Below are 20,349 nucleotides of genomic sequence, written 5' to 3'. Positions count from 1 at the left end.
GGCCAAAACAATGCTGCAGTGGCAATGAATAGCTGAAGCTATTAACATATTTGACTGCTCGAATGTTAAGAATTGATCATTTAATTTTTATTAAATTCTTCAGTTTAATGCGTTTTTTATTTGGTTTCATTTCGTCTTATGCTTTTTACAATTTGCTTCATTAATAATCATTTTATCATTTAACTTAGAAAATTAATATATATATATGTATATATATATATATATATATATATATATATATATATATATATATATATATATATATATTTAGCTTAATTTATGTTGTGTCTATGTGTGTGTGTGTGTATTGTTTATTGTGTTCTCTCTCAATTATTAATGCTCATTGTTTTTTAAATGTTTTGCTGCCGCGTTTATGGCGCTTTATATATTTATTTATGCATAAACGTTTTGCATTACCTAATTCTAGCTTAATATATAATTTTTATTTATACAGCTAAAATAGTTGTAAATTATGGGCGTATTTTTAAAATGGTTTTTGTTGCTTTTCTTTTGTTTTGTTTTTCGTTCAAATTCATTTTTGAATATTTTTTCTGTGTGTTTATAATATTAGATTCAGTTTTACATTTGCTATGCTAAAATGTATTTTTGTTTTTTTTTTATTTTTATTTTCGTTATTTGGATTTCCATTTCCAGCTTAATTTTCGGTGCATTTTGCCAACTAACTCACTTGGTGAAATTAAAACTAAATAATTTGCTATATACGCAACTGCAAGTGTGTATACATATGTATGTGTGTGTGTATGTGTCTGTGTGTTTACAATTTTTACATCTATGATTTCCTATATATTTATTTCATTTACAATATTCAGTAGTGTGCTTAAATGATTGCTTCTGCATTTCTGTCAGCTTAATGCAGTTTATTAATTTGTTTTTCCTCCTTTTGCTACTTGATTTTAAACCTTACAACGTTTGAAATTTGCTTTCCGTTTTATCCAACTTTTCACCTGCATCGTTATTTTTGTTCCAATCTTGTATTCATATATGTACATAGAAAGTTGAGAGAATTTTTTTAGATGGAGAAAATAATTTAGAAAAAATCGTATCTAAGAAAATAAGAAAATAAAAAATTAAATTACTCAAGGAGAGCATTTTTTGTAAATAATTAATTTTTTTATAAAGACATGTAAGTTATAAATTTATCAAGAAAATGTTATATACACATATTCAAAAAAAATTTAATTGAACATTTTTGCCTGAACAAAAGTAATGAACCCTATTAAAGTTAGTAATCAAAAGAAAACAAAATGCAAAGATATTCCATATTTTTTCCTTTTTTTTTTTGTACATGCATTCAATAAAATCGATGTTAATTTCCTTTCAAATATTTTTAATTGGATGCGAAAAAATAATGTTTTGTTAAACAACAATTTTCGTAAAACTCTATCGCTGTTGGCTTATTTATTGCAATTATTTTCTTTTATTTCTCAAAAAATGCATACAGAAAAAAATAAATGATATATTTCTTTAGAATATTTGAAAATCACTTAAAGCTTTTTATGCTCGAACCCTTCACTTTGCCATTACTAACACACGCTGTTTCCATTCGCAAATTACAATATTTAAACATTATGTTAAAATTAAGCAGTTTGTTCTTAAGTGTCTATTATATAGTTTTTATTCCTACTTATTTACGATATCTACGCTGCTCTGTTACCCGGAAATACCTGTGCTAGTTGAGTGCTAGTACACCTCGTCAAATTGATATAAGACCTTTCCACACGTCAGAAAGGCAGGAAAAACGAAATAAGTTTTGATGTCAAAGTCTTTGCTTAGTACGAATAACAAACACTTTAAATTATTTAAATGCAGCTTGGCGCTGCTGTGTCCCAAATTAAAATTTCATAAACTAGAGCAGAATGCGCAAAGGACCCAAACCCTTAATGCCACTCGCGATTTGGCCGGAACACTTGGCACTCCGGCTAAGACGCTGTGTCGACTGGGCCACTTGAGCCTGTTCCCCATTCGGTACAGGTCGAAATCCTTTGTGTCACCGAGCAGGTGTTGCCACGGCAACACAACAGCACACGAGCGAGCCTGAGACACTTGAGTGTGGAGTGCGCTGAGTTGCCTGCCAATGCAATGGTTGGGGCCATGCCAGCCTGTGACATGTGGGCACAGGCGAGTCGAGTCAATTGTCAGCTAACAACGCCGCCAACAGCAACTCAATCGGCAAGCAACGAAACCAAAAAGAGCCCAGCACTGTGACAAAAAGTAGGCATAGGCCTGGCTGGTATTTCTTTTGGTTTGTTGCTTGTTTTTTGAGCACTTTTTTGCCCAGCTTTTTTATGGCTTCAGACAGAGTGCGAGAGCGAGAGCGAGCGAGCAAACCCTGGCAAGACGCTGAAAAGTTTATATTAAATGAAAAACTTTTTCAATTACATCAACGGAAATAAAATGCTGCCAGCTTGCCACTCGAGGCACGCATAGGCACGACAGCAAAGGAAAAGGAGTCTGCCCCAACAACAACAATAACAACTGCCAAAGATGAAGTCAGAGCCAGGGCCGAAGACCAAGTCTTTTGTTTAGCAGCGCGTCTTTGTTTTTCGGCTTTATTAGGTTAGGCCGGCACTCTGCCCTTTTGTTATACCCTTGCAGCGGGCACAGGCAACTTAGTCAAAAACTTTGCTAACCCAAAGAGCAAAATAAATAGAAGGTCAAAAGGATTTGCAATATCATTAAATTCCAATTTCAATTGTCAATTTCTGTGCAACAAATGAGTTTCTAATTGAACTAAAAATCAATTTTCAATATTCAAATGGAGACAGAGAAATAATTATTTGTCAATTGCTAGCTGGCAGAACTATTTTCTATTTTTTGCAACTCTTGTCTCAGCAAGGGCATATTTAATTCGGTTTGCTAAATTGTTGTTCGTGTTTGTTTTATTTTTTTTTTTTGCTTTCAGTATACGACTCAGATTGGGTCTTTTGTTTGACTCGGCGACTAGGCTGTTTGCTTGCTTGCTGTGGGCAACAAAGGACACGGATACACGTATACGAACACAAGACTAATTCTATTTATGTGCGAGTATGTGTGTCTGTTTGTGTGGGTGTGTGGTCGTCTATGTGTGTGTGTTTACAGAGCCACTGAATCATCTAAGGCAGCATCCTGGCCGGCAGCAGCGCTGCGTTGTCAAATGTCGCTCGTCTCCTGCGCTTCACCCACATAGCCCTCATCCGGGCTGTCCGCCAACGGTCCATTCAACTGCTTTAGCTTCGTTGCATCAGCTGAGTCGTTGCTGCTGCTGGCAGCAGCTTCGGTCTCGGCCATGGCTGCATTCGAGCCGCTGGGCGACGTCTCAGTCTCGTCCAGCTCGGGTATGGTGGCGCTGCCATTGACCGCGCTGCTCTCCAGCGTGGGTGCGGGCGTTGCTGTTGCTGTTGCTGCTGCCGCTGCTGCTGCTGGTGCTGCCAACGCTGGCTGCGGCGGTGGCGGCGGCTGACTGAGGCCGTAGCGCAGCGGCTGCGCATGATAGCCGGGCAGACAGCTTGGCCACTGCTGAAAGGCTGGCAACGGTAGATCGCTGCTCTTGTAGCCCTCGGGTGGCGAGGGGAATTGCTGCTGCAGCTGCAACTGTTGCTGTGGATAGCCCTCGGCGGTGAAGCGTACATTCGGCAGCTGATACTTCTCGTAGGCGACGGCGGGCGCACGCTGCACAAACTCCGCCTCCAAGCTGTAGCGAAGGCTGGCATTTTGTGCGGCTGCCGCAGCCGCAAATTGTTGCTGCTGCTGCTGCTTGTGGGCGCGATTGTGTGGCAGCGTGCGGTAGAAGTTCTGCTGCGGTTGCTGCAGTTGCTGCTGCTGCTGCTGCTGTTGCTGGTGCTGCGGCGCTGCTGCCACCTGTTGCACCAGATGCGCACTGCTATAGTCATACGCATAGCCGTCCTGGCCCAAAAAGCAAACCGGATTCAAATGCACATCCACCTGATGCGGCGATGTGGCCGCCGCCGCTGCCGACGCCGAACTCAACACCGATTTCAGTTGCATGCCACGCGGCAGTGTTGTCATGGCGGCAGCAAAACGTGAGCCCATGCCCAGCATGGCATGCGCATGGGGCGAGGCCGCAGTCAGCTGATAACAGCCCTCGTACTGTCCACAATCGCTGGCCGTTTCATAGTCGGCTGCGCCGTCCAGAGAGACGGCTGTCTTCAGCTTGTGCTTAACACTTTCCGCATCGTTGACCAAATCGGGATTCTTCTCCGGGTAATTGCGCAGCGATGCTGGCGGCGAGCAGTAGGCGGCTGCCAGTCCATTGCTCAACAGCAGCGGTGGCGAGCCAGCAGCCGCTGCAGCTGCTGCGGCATTCATCATATTAACATTCAGCTGCAATTGTTGTTGCTGCTGCTGCTGATGCTGCTGCTGCTGCTGCTGCTGCTGCTGGTGCTGCTGTTGCTGGGCATGGGCGTGCGAATGTGTGTTGGGCGTGGCATAGAGCAACAGATTCTGTTTCATCTGACCGCCAAGAATGAGTCCGCCGGCGCTGCCAACGCCAATGCTGCCCGGACCGCCGGCATTGCCATTGCTGGCCTTGGTGGGTGTCAGATTATCGCCGAGCATCAGGCCAGCGCCGCCATTCAAGCTGTCGCCGTCGTTGAGTATCGAGGCGCACTTCATCATGCCCGTGTCCTGGCTGCTGCCGTTGGTCGAATCGGTGGCGCCCGCAATGCTGGTGACTTGATCGCATTTCTTGCGCTTGGCCGGCTCCGCGCCGCGCTTGCACTTGACCACAATCGTGCAGAGCAGCACGACAAAGATGATGCCGCCGCCAGCGCTGCTGGCCACAATGTAGTTCATGTAGTCGCGCGGAAAGGACACCTCGTTCACCACCGGCGGCTCCTTAATGATCACGCGCAGCGTATAGTTGCTGAACGTGGTGCCAGCTATATTCTGGCCCACGCACGAGAAGGTGCCATTGTCCTCGGCGCCCACATTGTAAATGAAGATCTCGCTGCGCTTCTCCTCGGCACCGCTGCCGCCGCTCTCGTCAATATAGTAGTACATATGCAGATTGTCCAGCAGGCTATCGTTGCTCATCACCTGGCCATTGAACAGCCAGAGCACCTTCGGCTCGGGTATGGCGCGCACCAGGCAGGTGATGGACATGTTGCGACCCTCGCTCACCTCCGTGTAGCTCGACTGCGGACTCACCTCGGGCAGGCAGGCGAGCTGCGGCCGCTGCAGCGACTTGATGACCTGGCCCTTCAGACGTGCCGGCTCCATGCACTTGGGCTCCTCGGCCAGTGGCGTATTGTGGCTCACCAGCCAGCCGTAGACATCCAGCAGGCGGCAGTCACAGTTCCAGCGATTGCTGTGCAGGCTAATGCCATGCAATGACTTCGGCAGAATGTGTCCGCCCTGAATGAAGGCAATGCGATTGCCGTCTAGGCGCAGCCACTCCAGATTGTCCATGCCCACGAAGGCCTCGTTCTCGATGCGTTCCACCTGGCAGTTGGACAACTCCAGTGTGGTTAAGAAAGACAAATGCCTGAACGCCGACGTCTTCAGTTCGCGTATGGGATTGCCGCTGAGCGACAGGCGCATCAGGGAGCTGTAATCCTGAAACGTTTCGCTGGGCACATGCTGCAGCGCGTTCTCGCTGAGGTCCAGCTCCACCAGGTTGGTCAGGCCGCGAAAGGCCTTCTCGTGTATGCGTATCAGCTGATTGCGCGACAAATAGATCTTTTGCAAGTTGAGCAGATCCATGCGCAGAAAGCGCTCGCTCTGCAGCACCTGCAGGCCATTGCCGCTGAAGTTGAGCACCTGTGTGCCCGGGTCCATGCCTTCGGGCAGGCTCGACAGCTGCTGCCCGCCGCACTCGACTGTCTGCTTGCCGCCCTTCCACTTGCAGACGCACACATCCGGCGGACAGGCGACGCTGCACTGCAGCTGCAGCAGCAGCAGCAGCAACAGCAGTTGGGCTAATAGTAATTGCATTTTGCTCTACAGTTTCTTGTTATTGGCTTTGTCTAAGCGTTTCGCTTGTTTTTTTTTTTAATTTTTAAGCTTGTGCGACACTTGGTCACGTTTGCATGTCAAATTAGTAAATGAAGGTGACGTTTTTAGAGTTCCTCTTCCGCGTCACGCAAATATCATTAGCGACATCCAAGCACAGTCGCTAGAATATAACGTTGATCTCGCTACGGCTACAGCTACAGCTACAGCTTCAGCTTTAGCTACTCAGTCTCTGTCGTCTCGACTTGGCAGCAGAATCACGTTGCCTACTCGAGTGTCAGGCAATAAAAGCGTTTCCCGCTAGCCCGTTGCTGCTGCTGCTGTTGTTGGGCCGCCATTATAATCAGAGTGCGAGTGCTCATCATTGTGTCCACGTCTACGTTGCTGTCATTGCTGACTCGCTCTCGCTCCCACTCCCACTCCCCGCTCCCTTGCTTGCTCGCTCTGTCACTCTTGCTCTGTCTCTATCTGGTGTCTTTTGTATTAATTTCATAAAAATGCCAGTCGCTTGATTTTTGCTTGGCAGCGCCTGTAAGTAGGCAATGCTTTTGTTAGTGCCGCCTCTTGGGTCCTGCGGCTTTGCTTTGCTTCGCTTTTACTCAACTTTATTCTACTTTAGCGCTCTTTTCCTTTTCTGCCTTAGCCCTTCGCGTTATAGCCGTTGACTGAAAAGGTTTTTGTCCTTAATGAAATTATAACGCAATTCACTTGCTGTTGCTGTTCCTGTTGTTGCCGTTGTCTCTGCGGCTGCGGCTGCTGATGTTGCTGTCGTTGTTGTTGTTGTTGTCGCTGGCAATGCCTTGCCGCATGCTTGGCATTGTGTATGCGACACGTGTACAGATTTATGCTATTGTTTTTGTTGCTGCTGCTTAGAGTTGCCTTTCTCCTTAAGCGCTGGAAGTAAATTTAAGCAAGCAAAATAAAATGGTTAGTTTTTATAGCCAACTTTTAATTAAGCTCAAATATTTACTTAAAATATAAACAATTAATTTTTATTAAATTTTAATATTTATTAATATTTTAAGTACTTAATTATATATATAATTAATTAATTATATATAGTTATATTTGATTATATATGCATTTTAATTTATTTAATGAATTTTTATTTTTTAATTCTTATTAATTTTATATGAATTTTAATGCACTCAACATAAATAAAATAATATATTGAATTCATTAAAATTACAAAAATGTATATTAAACATCTTAAAATGAATTTTAAATTTTATTTAAAAACCTCATTTCATCTAGTTTAACAGTTTTCTAATTTATTATAGTTATTTAATTTTTTGATATTCAGTAAGCTGTGCCCTTTTATGATAAATTATTATAGTTTGCTAATCTTGTGAAGATAATATTTAAAATTTATAAACGTCAGACTGAATTATTGGGACGCAACATGAATTGTTGTTGACTTTAGGCTCACTAAAAAACAGAAACTAAACTAAAACAGAAACCGTTTAACAAGTTACTCCGAAGATAATGGCATAGACCGATCAACTAAAGTTAAGTAGAAACATTGTTAAATATAAAACACTTTTAGCTTCAGTGTAATTTAAACTCATCTCATAGTGTCTTTAATAAATTTTACTTATTGAGTTTTATTCACAGCAAAGTTAATTTAAATTTTACATTTCAAAAGTTGTCAACTGCAATTATAATCTATCAGTATAATTTATAAATAATTTAAATAAGTGAAACATTTATTTAAGACACAAAAAGACAAAAAAAAAATAAATAAAAAATTGTATTTTTGATTTTACAGCAAAATGCGCTTGGCTCGCTTAAGAATACATCCGCCGGCAACATAAATAATAAGTTCGTCATGTTTGATTGAATATTTAATACATGCTTTAATATTATTTTGTTTATAGCTTCCTTTATTTGGCGCTGTTATTGCTATAATTACATTTTTTCATTTTAACGCGAGATGAATTGTTACGTGTCAATACACGTAAACACACACAGATACACACGCACACATCTATAGAGCTGTTGCTGAGTACGTTTATTTGCGTACTTTATGTCAGGTGATTTATTTTTAATAACTTTTCGCTGGCAGTTGGCAAATATTTCATCGACTGCACTTGATTATTAATGTACTTTCGCTTCGCGCTCGACTCGGAGTGCGTGTGTTTGTACATAATGAATCCGTCGGATCGATTTCCACTTGAAAGTAAAATGGCAAAAACATGAGCTGGATAAAATTATATTTCATATCCTATCGCCAATATGCAAATGCGGCCAAATGAAAACGAAATCCAAAACGATAATGAAAATGAAACTGAAAATCGCACAGCTGTAAAAACCAATTCCATTCACTTTGTTGCCTTTAATTGCATTTCATGTTTTGTTAATGCCGCGAGCCAGCCAAATGTGTACATAGCTGTTAATTTTTCTGCTTGGCCCCGGGTTGGACTGAGCTGGCCTGGACTTGTTTCGGTTTGGGTTTATTATTATATCTCATTGTGCTGATTGCCTGCTCATTATTGGCCTTAATATGACTTGACAAGGGCACAGCTGTGGGCTGGCCATTAAATTACCTTTGGCGACGGCGACGGCAACGGCAACGGCAACGACAACGGCAAAAAGCTGACATTTATATTTGCGCAAATTAATCAAAGGACATTAAAATGGCAAAAGACAAAGGACTTAGGAAATGACAGCGCAAGCAAAGTAAACCAAAATGTAAATAACCAAAAGCCCAGACAATCGAATGAAGATGACAGCTATAAATCATGCAACATATTGCATTGTAGCCAATTTAGGTAAATAACATATAAATTATACTGGAAATTGAGCCAACTGCAAGTAGATAACCAGCCAGCCAGCCAGGCAAATAGACAGCGAGACGCCGTCAAAGGAAATTGTTCGAAAAACAAGGCAAACAGCAATTGTGTTATTCGATCCAATGGATAAACGAGAACAGGCAAAGAATTTCAACAAGCCACGCGCTTCATTAGCCACCCACAGCAAGCGGAACTGGCTAACTGATTGACTGACTGAGTGACTGACTGCTTGGCTGACTGACTGAGTGAGTGGCTGTTGCCGGCTGGCGCCAATGCAAATGTGTAATGGATACTTGGCTATGCCATCATTTCGTTGGCTAACAAATTGACTTGATTTGCTTTTGCCATGGCAATGGCAGCACCACGACTTTCACCTGAACCGAGCCTTTTTCAACATTATTAATAACCAGGCATTAATCTTGGCCACGTTGTCGTTGGCGTTGTCTATGCGCAGCAGCTGCCTTGGCCTTTTAGCCAAATGCTTAGCGCTTAGCTTGTAATTGTTGCCGAGATTCGTTGTTCGCGAAACAAGGTAAACTTGCTGGCTGGGTTGGGGTCTCTGAAAAATTCATGAACTGTTTAATTAATGAGTTATTATTGCATATCAGAGCAACCCAGAAACCACTTAGAAACAATTGTAATCGGGCAAATCACGTCAATCAGTTTACAAACAAATTGCTGCAAATTCAACTGCCGGAAAATTATATTTTTAATGCTTCTCAATAATTCACTAGCTTTAAATGGATATTGCCGTTATTTTTATGCTGTTTTACTTAATCTTTCTTTTTTATTTTATTATTTATTTGTCATTTGTTATTCATTCCACATTTGCAATTCTCGCAAAAGAGCTTTACTCAGCGCCTGTTTTCTTTTTCTGTTTGACAAAATACGATTAAAAACATTTTTGGACTAGAAACAATTTGAGCATAAAATATAAATGTATAAATTAAGAGAGAGATATATCAGAAAATGTCCATATTGAACATTCCCATAGTTGATGCTAAATTACTTTGCACAAGCGCACGTAAATGGGGCCACTCCTTAAATATGCATGAATTTCTATTTGAAAATTGCTTGTGAAAAGGAATACAAAAAATATATATATATATATAAAAATATCAATTTGCAAATAGACAAAAATATTTTTGTTGCCTGTTTGTTGTCGGTTGTTGAGTTGTGCTGAAAGAAACTCTAATTTAATTTATGCTCGCACAAACACAAGACATTTCTCATTTGGCAGCAGTTTGTACACATTTTTGACATTTTCATTTGTCAGTTATGAAGCAGAGAAACACGCACATACGACTCCGACTCCGGACTCATTCAACACGGAACAGTGCGTGGGCGGATGTCTGTGCGTCTGCGTGTGCGTGTGCGTGTGCGTGTGCATGTCCTCCTGTCCTTATATCCTTATCACAAAATGATTTGACAATCGAGAGCAAACAGGCAGTTGAACTGTTTGTCCGTGTGTCTTAGAAATATCTTCTATTCTACGATAGAAACGACTGTTGAGTAGAGACAGATTTGTACCTTTCACTCAGCTAGCGAGCGTAACAGGCTCACTAATAAATAAACATTTCTTTCATTTTATTTCATTTTATTTTTCATTTTATTTCATTGATCCCATGACTCCTGTGGCATGGTCCTTTAAACTGCTGTCATTGAAAATAATTTCAATTCCATTTCAATAGGCATTCACACCAAATTGGCATTTGCCAGCAGACATAAGCAATTGTCTTTCAGTGCCCCCTTTTTCATGGCGCGTTAATAGGTAACGCGCTGGTAATACGCGGCGTATGCTTAATGCATAAAAAGTGTCTGTGGCAACGGCAACGGCACGTGTCGTGACTTTACCCACACAAACACACACACATACAGCGACTGTCTGCGTATTTCAATTATTTTCTTTTTTATTCAAGAGCCGTAGCGACTTCAGACCGCGCACTTAATTTCGTTGCCTTCTTATTTCGCTGGAGCAGCGCTTAAGTAATGCCGAGTTCTTGTGGCTTCTATAGATTTGCGAGCTGCACAGCCGGCTAAAGTGCCAGCTAATACGCTTAAACTTAATTAAAAACTTATCAACAGCTGCGGTAAACAATTTGGCTGTCTCCTGTCTCATGCCTCATGCCTCATGCCTCCTGCCTTCTCTCCCCAGCCGTTGCCTCCGGCAGCACAGACCAAGCTTATCACCACCCAAAGATATGCTGAAATCATCGGAGAAAACTACTGGCAGCTGAATCAATTGCCGTTTAAAGAAAACTAAGCTGCTGTTAGGTAAGCCAAAATTGGATTTGTTATACATGGAATAAATGTGTCAAACAATTAAGAAATGCCAAAGGCTGCAATACCTATTCAATTCATTTCCTTGCCAAGTGGGAATCTTTAAGCAAATTGAACAAATAATTGAATTGACAAGCTTTGAGAGTGAGGCTTAATTGCAGGGCATAATAGTCGAGTTGTTTCTCTAAGCTCTTTTAAATATATGTAAAGGCAAATTTAGAAGCTAACAACTATGGCTTATGGATGGATGTGGCAAAAACAGTCTCAATTTGTCATCTGAGAGTAAAGAATATTGATGTAGATTCCTTTCAAAACAGAGAATTCCATATAAATTTAACTACAACACTTGAAGTGCCCAGCTCAAAAATTACCTGGCCTACCCTTTACAACTATATAATACATTGATATATATGAAAGAACTTTGAGTTTCTGTGAATCATTCTTCAGCAAGACAGCTAGAGCTCTCACTCAAGCAAGAGGATTTCTGTCCCACTCATAAAGGTCATTCCCCTAACAGTTCTAATTTATTACGTATTTATTTATTTATTTTGATTTCCAAATATTTAAAATAAAACGCAAAGTTAATGCTAGAAGAAGCAGTTTGAAACCTTTAAACAGCTCGTTTTATAAGTATTCTCTTGTGAGTGGCAAAAGTTCTTACAAAATTGATTGTAGCAAAATCTGAAGTATTTTGATTTTTAAGTAAAATATTTTGAAAAGCAATTAATTAATTTTCATTATAATTTAATTAGGTTTTCTTTGTAGGCAATCCTCACTGCTTCAACGAGTGCAAAAAGTTGCTGAAAATCCATTTTCTTTCACTTGAATAAGTATTGAGTACACGGGAGCATTCTCTTAACATATGACTGCTTTGTTCCTTACACAAAATCTAGCAACATTGCAGTTGCATATTAGAGCCTTATCAAATAAACTGAATTTGATTGACGAGCAGAGCTGTCTGAGTGCGAAAAGTTAAGTAGTTTTTTATTTATAAATATTTATTAAGAACTACTTAAATTGGATTTTGCACTGGGCGCTCAGACATGCGTGTTGCGTGCTGCAAATGCTGCAACTTGTGCTGCTGGCAACTTCAAAGTGGCGTCGCAAGCATGTCATAACATGTGAAAATTAAAATGTACATGACAACATAAGCGGCGTTCTGCGTGCTTCGTTCTGCAGCTGGCATTCACTAGGTGCTGCCCATTCGAGAGGGCCCCACACGACGGCAAGAGCACTTAATTTGGCATGTTGCTGCTATTGCGTGTGCTGGCCCTGGCCAAGGTAGCATGACGACAAAGCAACAAAAACAAGCGCAGGTGCAGCCAGAGTGGCGGCACGACAACTGGCTGAGCAGGACAACCACAACAAACGAGTGCCATTCTCTAGCGTGCATACATTTTTTACAACCTGAGCGAAAAAAAAACGAGGGCCATAAAACGTATACTCCTAGTGGCTGCCACCTAGTAACTGGTAAAAACAAATAAACAGAAAAAGGACATTGCAACGAGACGAGGCGGCAAATAAAATTACGCATGCAATGGCAAAATAATAAAATATGCATAAAAAATAAGCTGCAGCAGAATCTGGTCAAAAAGCAAAACCAAATGCCACAGAGAAACAACAAAAACAAAGGCAAAATAACTGAAACTAGTACTACTGTACAGCTCAACAGACGTCGAGATGCTCTGCAATAAATTCCACAAATATTTTCTAGTGAGAGAAATTGCAGTGGAATAATTTTTGAAAAATTTTAAAGAGAAAAACTTATTTAAATACATATTTTAATAAACTAAACAAGCAGATAATTTTTATAAATTGAGAAAGGCTTAAATTTCAATAAAGATGGTATGTTGAAATGAGCTTGTTGGGAAACTAAGTTCGACGTCTTGCCAACAGATGGCGTTACTAGTTTATTATTTTATCGCTTCATCTGGCAACAAAGTCGTTTGGAAATGTCTTTAGAAGGTTTTCATTATCAGTAAACAACACAATTTCTGCGTGTTCCGACAATATTAGCTCTTGTAGCAAATAATGTGTTTATGCTGAGAGAGCCAAAAGTTAAAAGTTAAATATTTTTAAAGCTTTGCATAGAACAAACATAACATATATGTGAAAATATATATTTACATAGAATATTTTAGAGCATATAACGAATTTATTAATCATTGAAGAGTAAACATTTTTTAAATGTAAATACTTCAAGCATTCACATAAACATAATAAATATTAGGTTTAGGCGCAGGCAGAGCGAACATTAACTGACAATGTTCGACAAATAATAATAACGAAAAAATAGCGTGAATACTAAAATCTAAATTCAATGAGTGAATAAACATTTGCAGATAAATAAAATCACTGTGTTTAAAATAATATTGTCAAAAGTTTCAGATACAGCTTTCATATGCTACGTTTTCCCACTTCTCAGATTACTCAATATTTAAATTTATATCAAATAAAAGAAAACAAAAATTTTCTTTAAGATCTTCGACTGGTCTTCTTGATCTTCTTCTGGGATAACTTAATTAAATATTTTTAAATATATTAATTAATTTTTTAAGACACAAAAAACTTTATTCAACGACTTCTTTAATCTACAAATTTGAAATTCATATTTACAATCTTTTTAAGCCTTCCAACTTCAAGGATTATTCAACCTGCTCTCATTTTCCAAGGCATACCATTTGTCGCAATGTGCTTACCCCACAGTAATCTAGTGCAGGGTATGCATAGCCCACAAAACGCTGACATTAAAACGTTTCGCGTTCATTTTTATGTTAATTTCTGGCTGCTGCACACGAATATGAATTTGCTGAATGCGTTGAGCATTTGAACAAAGTGCAAAACACGTCGCGCGAGTTTTCACTTAAAAAGATGTTTACAGCAGCTGCTGCTGTTCTGCTGCTGCTGCTGTGCACTTTAAAAGAGCCGCCCGCGTCTGCCTTTAAAGGAAAATCAGCTAATTTTTCTTATTTTATGCTGTGCGAAAAGCAAAGGCAGCCGAAAAAGAAGACGCCGAGTAAAATGTATGTAAAAAGCAAACAAAATGCTGTAGAGAAATACATATTTTAGTCGAGTGCACATACGTGCACTGAAAGAAATGGGCACAACCTCTAAAATTTTAATAGCTCACACATTATAAACGCAAATAAACGCCAAACGTCGTCGTCGTCGTCGTCGTCCTCGTCATCGTCGAGGCAGCTGCCATTTTGTTTGCGACTCTCTCAAAGGCAATTTGAACTTGCTTTCAGCAAGCATTTGATGTGTGCAAAAGTGGGCGTGTGGGTGTGTGTGTTCGAGTGTGTATATACATACTTTTATTTGCCTAGCAGCTTAAGTTGTTAGAGAGTATGGCACCACTTAAAGGAAAAAGTTCGCTGCCAAGTTTGCCAGCGTCCGGCTGGTCGGCTTGAGTTGTCCTTTGAGCTGCGTCGTGCAGCTTTAGTGCCTTTAAGTTGCACAAAATTAAGCATACTTTTAGGCACTCAGCGTCTTATTATTAGCTACACAAGCTCAGGTCTATGGTAGCTCTACTAATGTTGCCATCCATTTGCTCAGCACCTGCCGCTCCAAACTTCATTTTTGCTTCTTTTTGGCCCAAGGTGTGCTCCGCTCTCAAAACTTTTTTCATAGAGTACAACAAAATATCAAAATCATGACAATCCAAAAAAGAAAAACAACTACAAAAAAAAAACAAGCAAAAAAACTTTTTAATTGCTTTATAAGTTTGCCTTTAGCTTGATATTCAGATTATGTTCGGCTGACCATGGCAGCTGTATCAGCTAAACAAGTTGATTTTGAGCGCCGGTTGGTAGCTGAAATCTGAGTGGACTGTATTGCTGTCTCAACTCGATTATCAAACAGTTGAAAACTAATCTATGCTAATATATTTAACTAAATTTATGCATATTTTAAATAAATAAAGTAAATTAATTTTATTTATTTATTATTTCTTAAATTAAATGTTTGTAAATATATTAAAAATATATATATTGAATTACAAAAATTAATTCTGCTCATCTTTCCATTTTTTAGAGGCTGTAAATATTTAGTCTTTCAAAATGCTGCAGCAATATTAAAGCACTCAAAGAACCCGAAAAGCATTAGGAAAAGTTTCTTTAGTAGCAAAACTCTTGGGTAATGGCAGCCTTTAACTCGGTTTGGCTCAAGCTTGGCAATAATCTTCAATGATTTCAATTTTATTATCGTCGCGTCTAATGTTTAATTATGCGCAGGCTGATGATGTCTGATGGGTTTTCTTTTGCCCTCTCCCTCAGCCTCTCTCTCTCTCTCTCTCTCTCTCTTTGACGCATAAACATAACGCAGTTTATATTTTATTTATTTTATGTTACTTTCATTTTTTTCCTTTTGCCCCTTTTGCTGAAAACCAATCATAAAACCCTCTGCCAAACGTTTTTATTATATGACGACACACCCACACACCCACACACCCACACACACATACACATCGACACTCGTATGCGGCTGTGTAATTTGCCATAAAAAATGGAGCACAGCCTCATAAGTATTTGTGCAATTTCAGAGAAATTGTCAATTTGCGCCCCAAGCTCGTAAGTCTAAGCCAAACGACATCGCTCGTAGAACGAGCCACAGCCAGAGCCGGAGCCCGAGCCAGAGCTCTAGCTCTAACACGCAAATACGCGCTGATATTTTTATGGCCATGTGTGGGAGTCTCAGTGTGTGTGAGTTGCAAAATCGACTGTTAACATTTAACGCTACAAATTTAACCGCATTTATGTATTTTGGATGTCGGGCTCTATTTGATTTTCATTTAATTTGGCAAGCAGGCGACGCGCAGCTCTTAAAAATTGGCATAACAATTACGTCGGAAACGGACAAAGTGTCGGACGAAGCTATATAGAAGAAGCAGAAGCATGCTCCCTCCGGTTCCGGACGGACTCCACTTGCAATCTGCAACGCTGACAATGAAACTTCAATGGCACATAATTGCTGTGCACACACACACACACACACAGGCACACGCAGAGAGACAACAGAGACGCGGTGGGCGGTAGCCAGGAGCTGACTGAATTGTGTATGCTGAATGGAAGAGTGGTAGAGGAAGAGCAGGGGCAGACCGGGCTGGTTGACTATTGTGCACTAGTGCAACATATCCTTGCAACTAACGCTTCCGTTTCCGTGCCGTCAAGGCGACAACTCTTCGACTTTTGCTGCTTGTTGTTGCACTTATTATTGTTGCTGTTGCTCTCGTTGTTGTTGTTGTTGTTGTTGTTAGAGGCCACTTCTGGCCGCCTTTGTTGGCGCTCGTCGTGTGAATGAGTGCAATTAGCAGTGCCAGTTGCACTCGTTTGCGTGTTGCCCACGCAACAACAGAGGCAGCGCCAAGGGGCAAGTTAAATTCTCAGTTCGACGCTGATCTGTCGTAAGGACAGCATTAAAAATAAATTACTCTGTGTCTGTGCACGCACACGTAACGTTTATATTAAGAGAATATATGCTTGTTTACCTTAAAGTGTTTGTTTACCTTAAATTACAATAATATATGTACAATTGTACATCGAACTCATGTGTTTTTTTTTTTGCTTTAAATTATGTACGAACGTAAGCCAGCTTTTGTTATGATTCTATTGAATTTTGTTTTTAATTTTGTAAAACTTTTTTGTGTAAAATTATTTTATTGTTTTTTGTCAGCTTGGGGTTTCCATTGCTTCATTGTTATTGATTTTAATTGGACTTTGAACATTTATATCATGAATTTTTAAAATTATTTTTAAATTTCAAATTTCTCTTAAAATAAATATTAAATATAATTTTTGTATTCGGAATGAACGCGAAAAAGTTGCAATACAACTACAATTACAAAAATGCGATTACAATTACACATACAATTTAATTTAAGTAAGTACAATTTAAGTAACATGAATAAATTAAAATATATATAAAAATAGATATTTTATTTTTTTCTTATTTATATTATTATTTCATTTAATTTATATACACATATTTTAATATTATTATTCCCTATTTTATTGTGTATCATATGATTTTATTGTATATCATAATTTTTTATTTTTATTATATTTATAACACTTATATTATCATTTATGCTTTTTTAACATTTATATAAATAAATAAAATATTCAACCCATTTTTCAGGCTTATTAATGATGTGAATATTTACCTTGCAGTATACATATTTTCTATTAAAATATTTATTTAAATAAAGTAAAATAATAAAATATTAAATTCAAATGTTTTATTTAATATATTTACTTATGAATTTTATACATTTTGATTTTTGTTCTACATGGAAAACGGTGCACTTTGAATCAATTTTTTTGTGTAAAATTTGCATTGTATTGAATTTTGTTCGCTTGAAGAAATTTTGATGAAAATAACATTTGCTGGCGCAAACTGAATTGGCTTTGTGCGCCTTTGAAGGGAGCCTGTCAGCTGTGCCCGAAGCATTAAGCCCATGAGTTAGGCAACTGCTTAGTACTTAAGAAATAAAACCTGGCATATAAACTGTGAATTGACGTTTGTGTCATGGACCCCTGATGCTTTGTGCCTTTGTGAAGCGAATTTTTCGACTGCTTTTCGCTTACCTTTTGGCTGTTCAGCTTCAGCTGAATTGCCATTTGGCTTTTGACCTTTCGGTATAACTTAATTTGCTCTTTGCTAGACCGCCGAAGCACAAGACTCCAGATGGATTGCAAAACTAATTAAATTAGGCTGAGTTTTTGCAAATTTCATTTGCCAGTAAATGATTAAATTTTCAAGTATGTCTTTAAGGTCACGGCAAGTGTTATGTAGGCTTAACAAGGCAGCTGCTTAGCATTTAAAGTGCTTTTAATGCGGATTTGCCGTCAACGCAATTAAGTCCTCTGGCATGGCCTTTGAGGCAATACAGAGCATCGAGCATCGAGTCTGCTTCGCCTTATTTTGCTCTATTCTCACATTTTTTATTGCTGCCTGCGCATGATAAGTGTTCGCTCAATTATTTTACCATTGATAATTACTGTTGGTTCTCTGCTGCAATATCCTTTTAATGGATTCACTCTGCCCTTCTCTACGCTGCTCTGCTCGACTCTATTATAAAATGCCATTTAGCTCGCTTTCCCAACTACAATGGCCAATGTGCTGGCGATTTTCTTTTAAATCGATTTCCAAGTGCCGCCTCAACCTTTGCCTCAATTTTTTCCTAGAACGAGGCCCTTTTTATTTCACTTCTGCTTCACTAGGTAAAGGAAAATCCAGAGAAATTTTAAATTAAAGAGCTTGAATAGGAAACAGGGGATTAATACAACATTTAACAATGCAGAATTGCAGAAGGAGTATATAAGGAATAAATTTCTTTTTTTTTTAATTTGAATGCAGGTTTTGTTGTTTTTTTTTTTCAAATTCATTCTAAAAGCAATTACGGTAATTGATTTAGATGAAAAGATAATTATAGAAATATTTCTTCTTTATAAATAAATAATTTGCTGCAGTTAGAAGGAATTTCCTCTTCCACAGCAGCAGATTCCTTTCAAAGTAATTTTTGTTATACATATAAAAGAGGACTTTACCTTTCCGGCAGCTGGGTGTTATCTGCTCACATGTCACACACATAAGTACCCCCTCATCTCTCTCTCTCTTCCCTTCATCTCTTGCCAGAACTAAAAGCAACGCGTTTTTGCTTGTTCTATTGCCGTAACAAATCCATTTTACCTGTCAGCTTTAACGCGTAAGCAAATGTCAAAACGGCTGCTGGCTAGAGCAAAGCTCCAACCAAAGATACCTGCATAAACACACTCACACACACAGATACACATTGTATCTAAGTACTTGTGCACATATATGCACACACGTGTATATATATATATATATATGTACGTATTTAGGTAGCTGACTGTGCGCGTTGATATATTGCCAAGTCGCAATTAGAGCGCAGACCGCAGAATGAAACTCTGGCTGCCATGTAAACAAGCCACGCTGACAACAGCAAAATCTAAACGACAGCAGAGGAAATACATTTTGCGCAAACAAAATCAAGCAGAGGAGCAACAGAAATACTTTTACAGCAAGCGGAAATTAGGGAATTGTGAGTTTTGTTTAACGAATCGGAGACGCATTAAATTCAATCAAATCAAATTTCCATCGCACAAATGCAATTCATGTTGCCAAGCGTCTAATTAAACGCATGTGCACCGCTATCTGCAGAGCCATGAGCCCTGGGCTGGCTTTTTAATACAATCTGTCGCTAATTAGTCTCAGCCAGTCCAGTCCAGGTTCGCCAACATGCGTGACAATCGCCAAGGGCACAGATCAAACGCTTTGCAAATCCGTTTCGCTTTTTGCCTTTTTGCTCCCCAAGAGACATGACCTGTCCTTTCGCAGTCCCCACGCTGTAAGTGAGGCGTGCAACAGTTTTCAGAGGCCCTTTACTCATACGCCTCGCCCTTTCATTCGAAATCATATTACACGCGTTGCCTTGAGATCAAAGTATTGTGTGCCCCGTCTTTGGGGAGTCACTGTCATGCAGCACAGGGCAAACGAATTCGTTTTTATAATACAAATTCTTTGTTTCACTTACAATTCTTGTGAAACAAATTGATCTTTCGAAAAAAAAGACAATTTATAATTATGCTGTAGCTAATGCGATGCTAAGTAGAAATTATCTCGACTTGAAATTACCTCGTTAAATTTTCAGAGACTTACTTCTTATATAGAATAAGTAGGAACATAATTTGATTGATATTTAATGTGTTTCAAATTGAGGCGAGACACAAAATCTTATATGTGATGCAAACTCAGTCCCTTTTTATTCCAAATTTCAACAACAAATAATTTATATATTACAGGTTTGATTACGAACTCTGTGACATCTCTTTGTGTTACTGACATGCCTTCTTAGAGCTACAGCTTAGTCGATTCTGGACCTTACAATGATCTTCACATCCCGTCACTTTCTTAACGTTTTCATAGCTTTTATAGCACTGTTGAATCATCCAACGACAACACAAAAGATAAAAATACATTGTCCAGCATGGCCAACTTGCATTACGTTGGAGATGTGTTGCCAGAGAAAATAAGTTTAAGTTAATCATAAATTAAAACAATTATAATAAAAATTTAAAATGAAAAATAAACAGCCAATGTTGAGTTGGCAAACATATTAACAAAACTTGTTTTTATTTATGCTATATTAAAATGGAAGCAGATATCAAACAGAAACAAATAACCACATAATAAAAAAGTAACAAAAATAAGAAAATATATAAATAATTAAGTAAATAAAATATATATATAATAAATAAATAATTGAAATAAATAAATAAATGAAAAA

General features: G+C 39.0%; 1 protein-coding gene across 1 annotated transcript in view; it reads right to left on the bottom strand.

The window, feature by feature from the left end:
* Positions 1–2,806: 2,806 nt before the first annotated feature.
* The window catches only part of LOC111599455, a 51,290-nt gene continuing 33,747 nt past the window's right edge, over positions 2,807–20,349 (bottom strand). The window contains exons 4-5 of the mRNA XM_030224424.1: positions 4,423–6,864; positions 2,807–4,356 (exon numbers count right to left, since the gene is read on the bottom strand). Coding sequence (XP_030080284.1) covers positions 3,151–4,356; positions 4,423–5,952 — 2,736 coding nt within the window. The 5' untranslated portion in view covers positions 5,953–6,864 and the 3' untranslated portion in view covers positions 2,807–3,150. The remainder of the gene's footprint in view (positions 4,357–4,422; positions 6,865–20,349) is intronic.

Source organism: Drosophila hydei, unplaced genomic scaffold (genome assembly GCF_003285905.1).
Source record: "Drosophila hydei strain 15085-1641.00,03,60 unplaced genomic scaffold, DhydRS2 tig00008114-arrow-pilon, whole genome shotgun sequence".
NCBI classification, from domain to species: domain Eukaryota; kingdom Metazoa; phylum Arthropoda; class Insecta; order Diptera; family Drosophilidae; genus Drosophila; species Drosophila hydei.
This window is presented reverse-complemented; position numbering and strand designations above follow the sequence as displayed.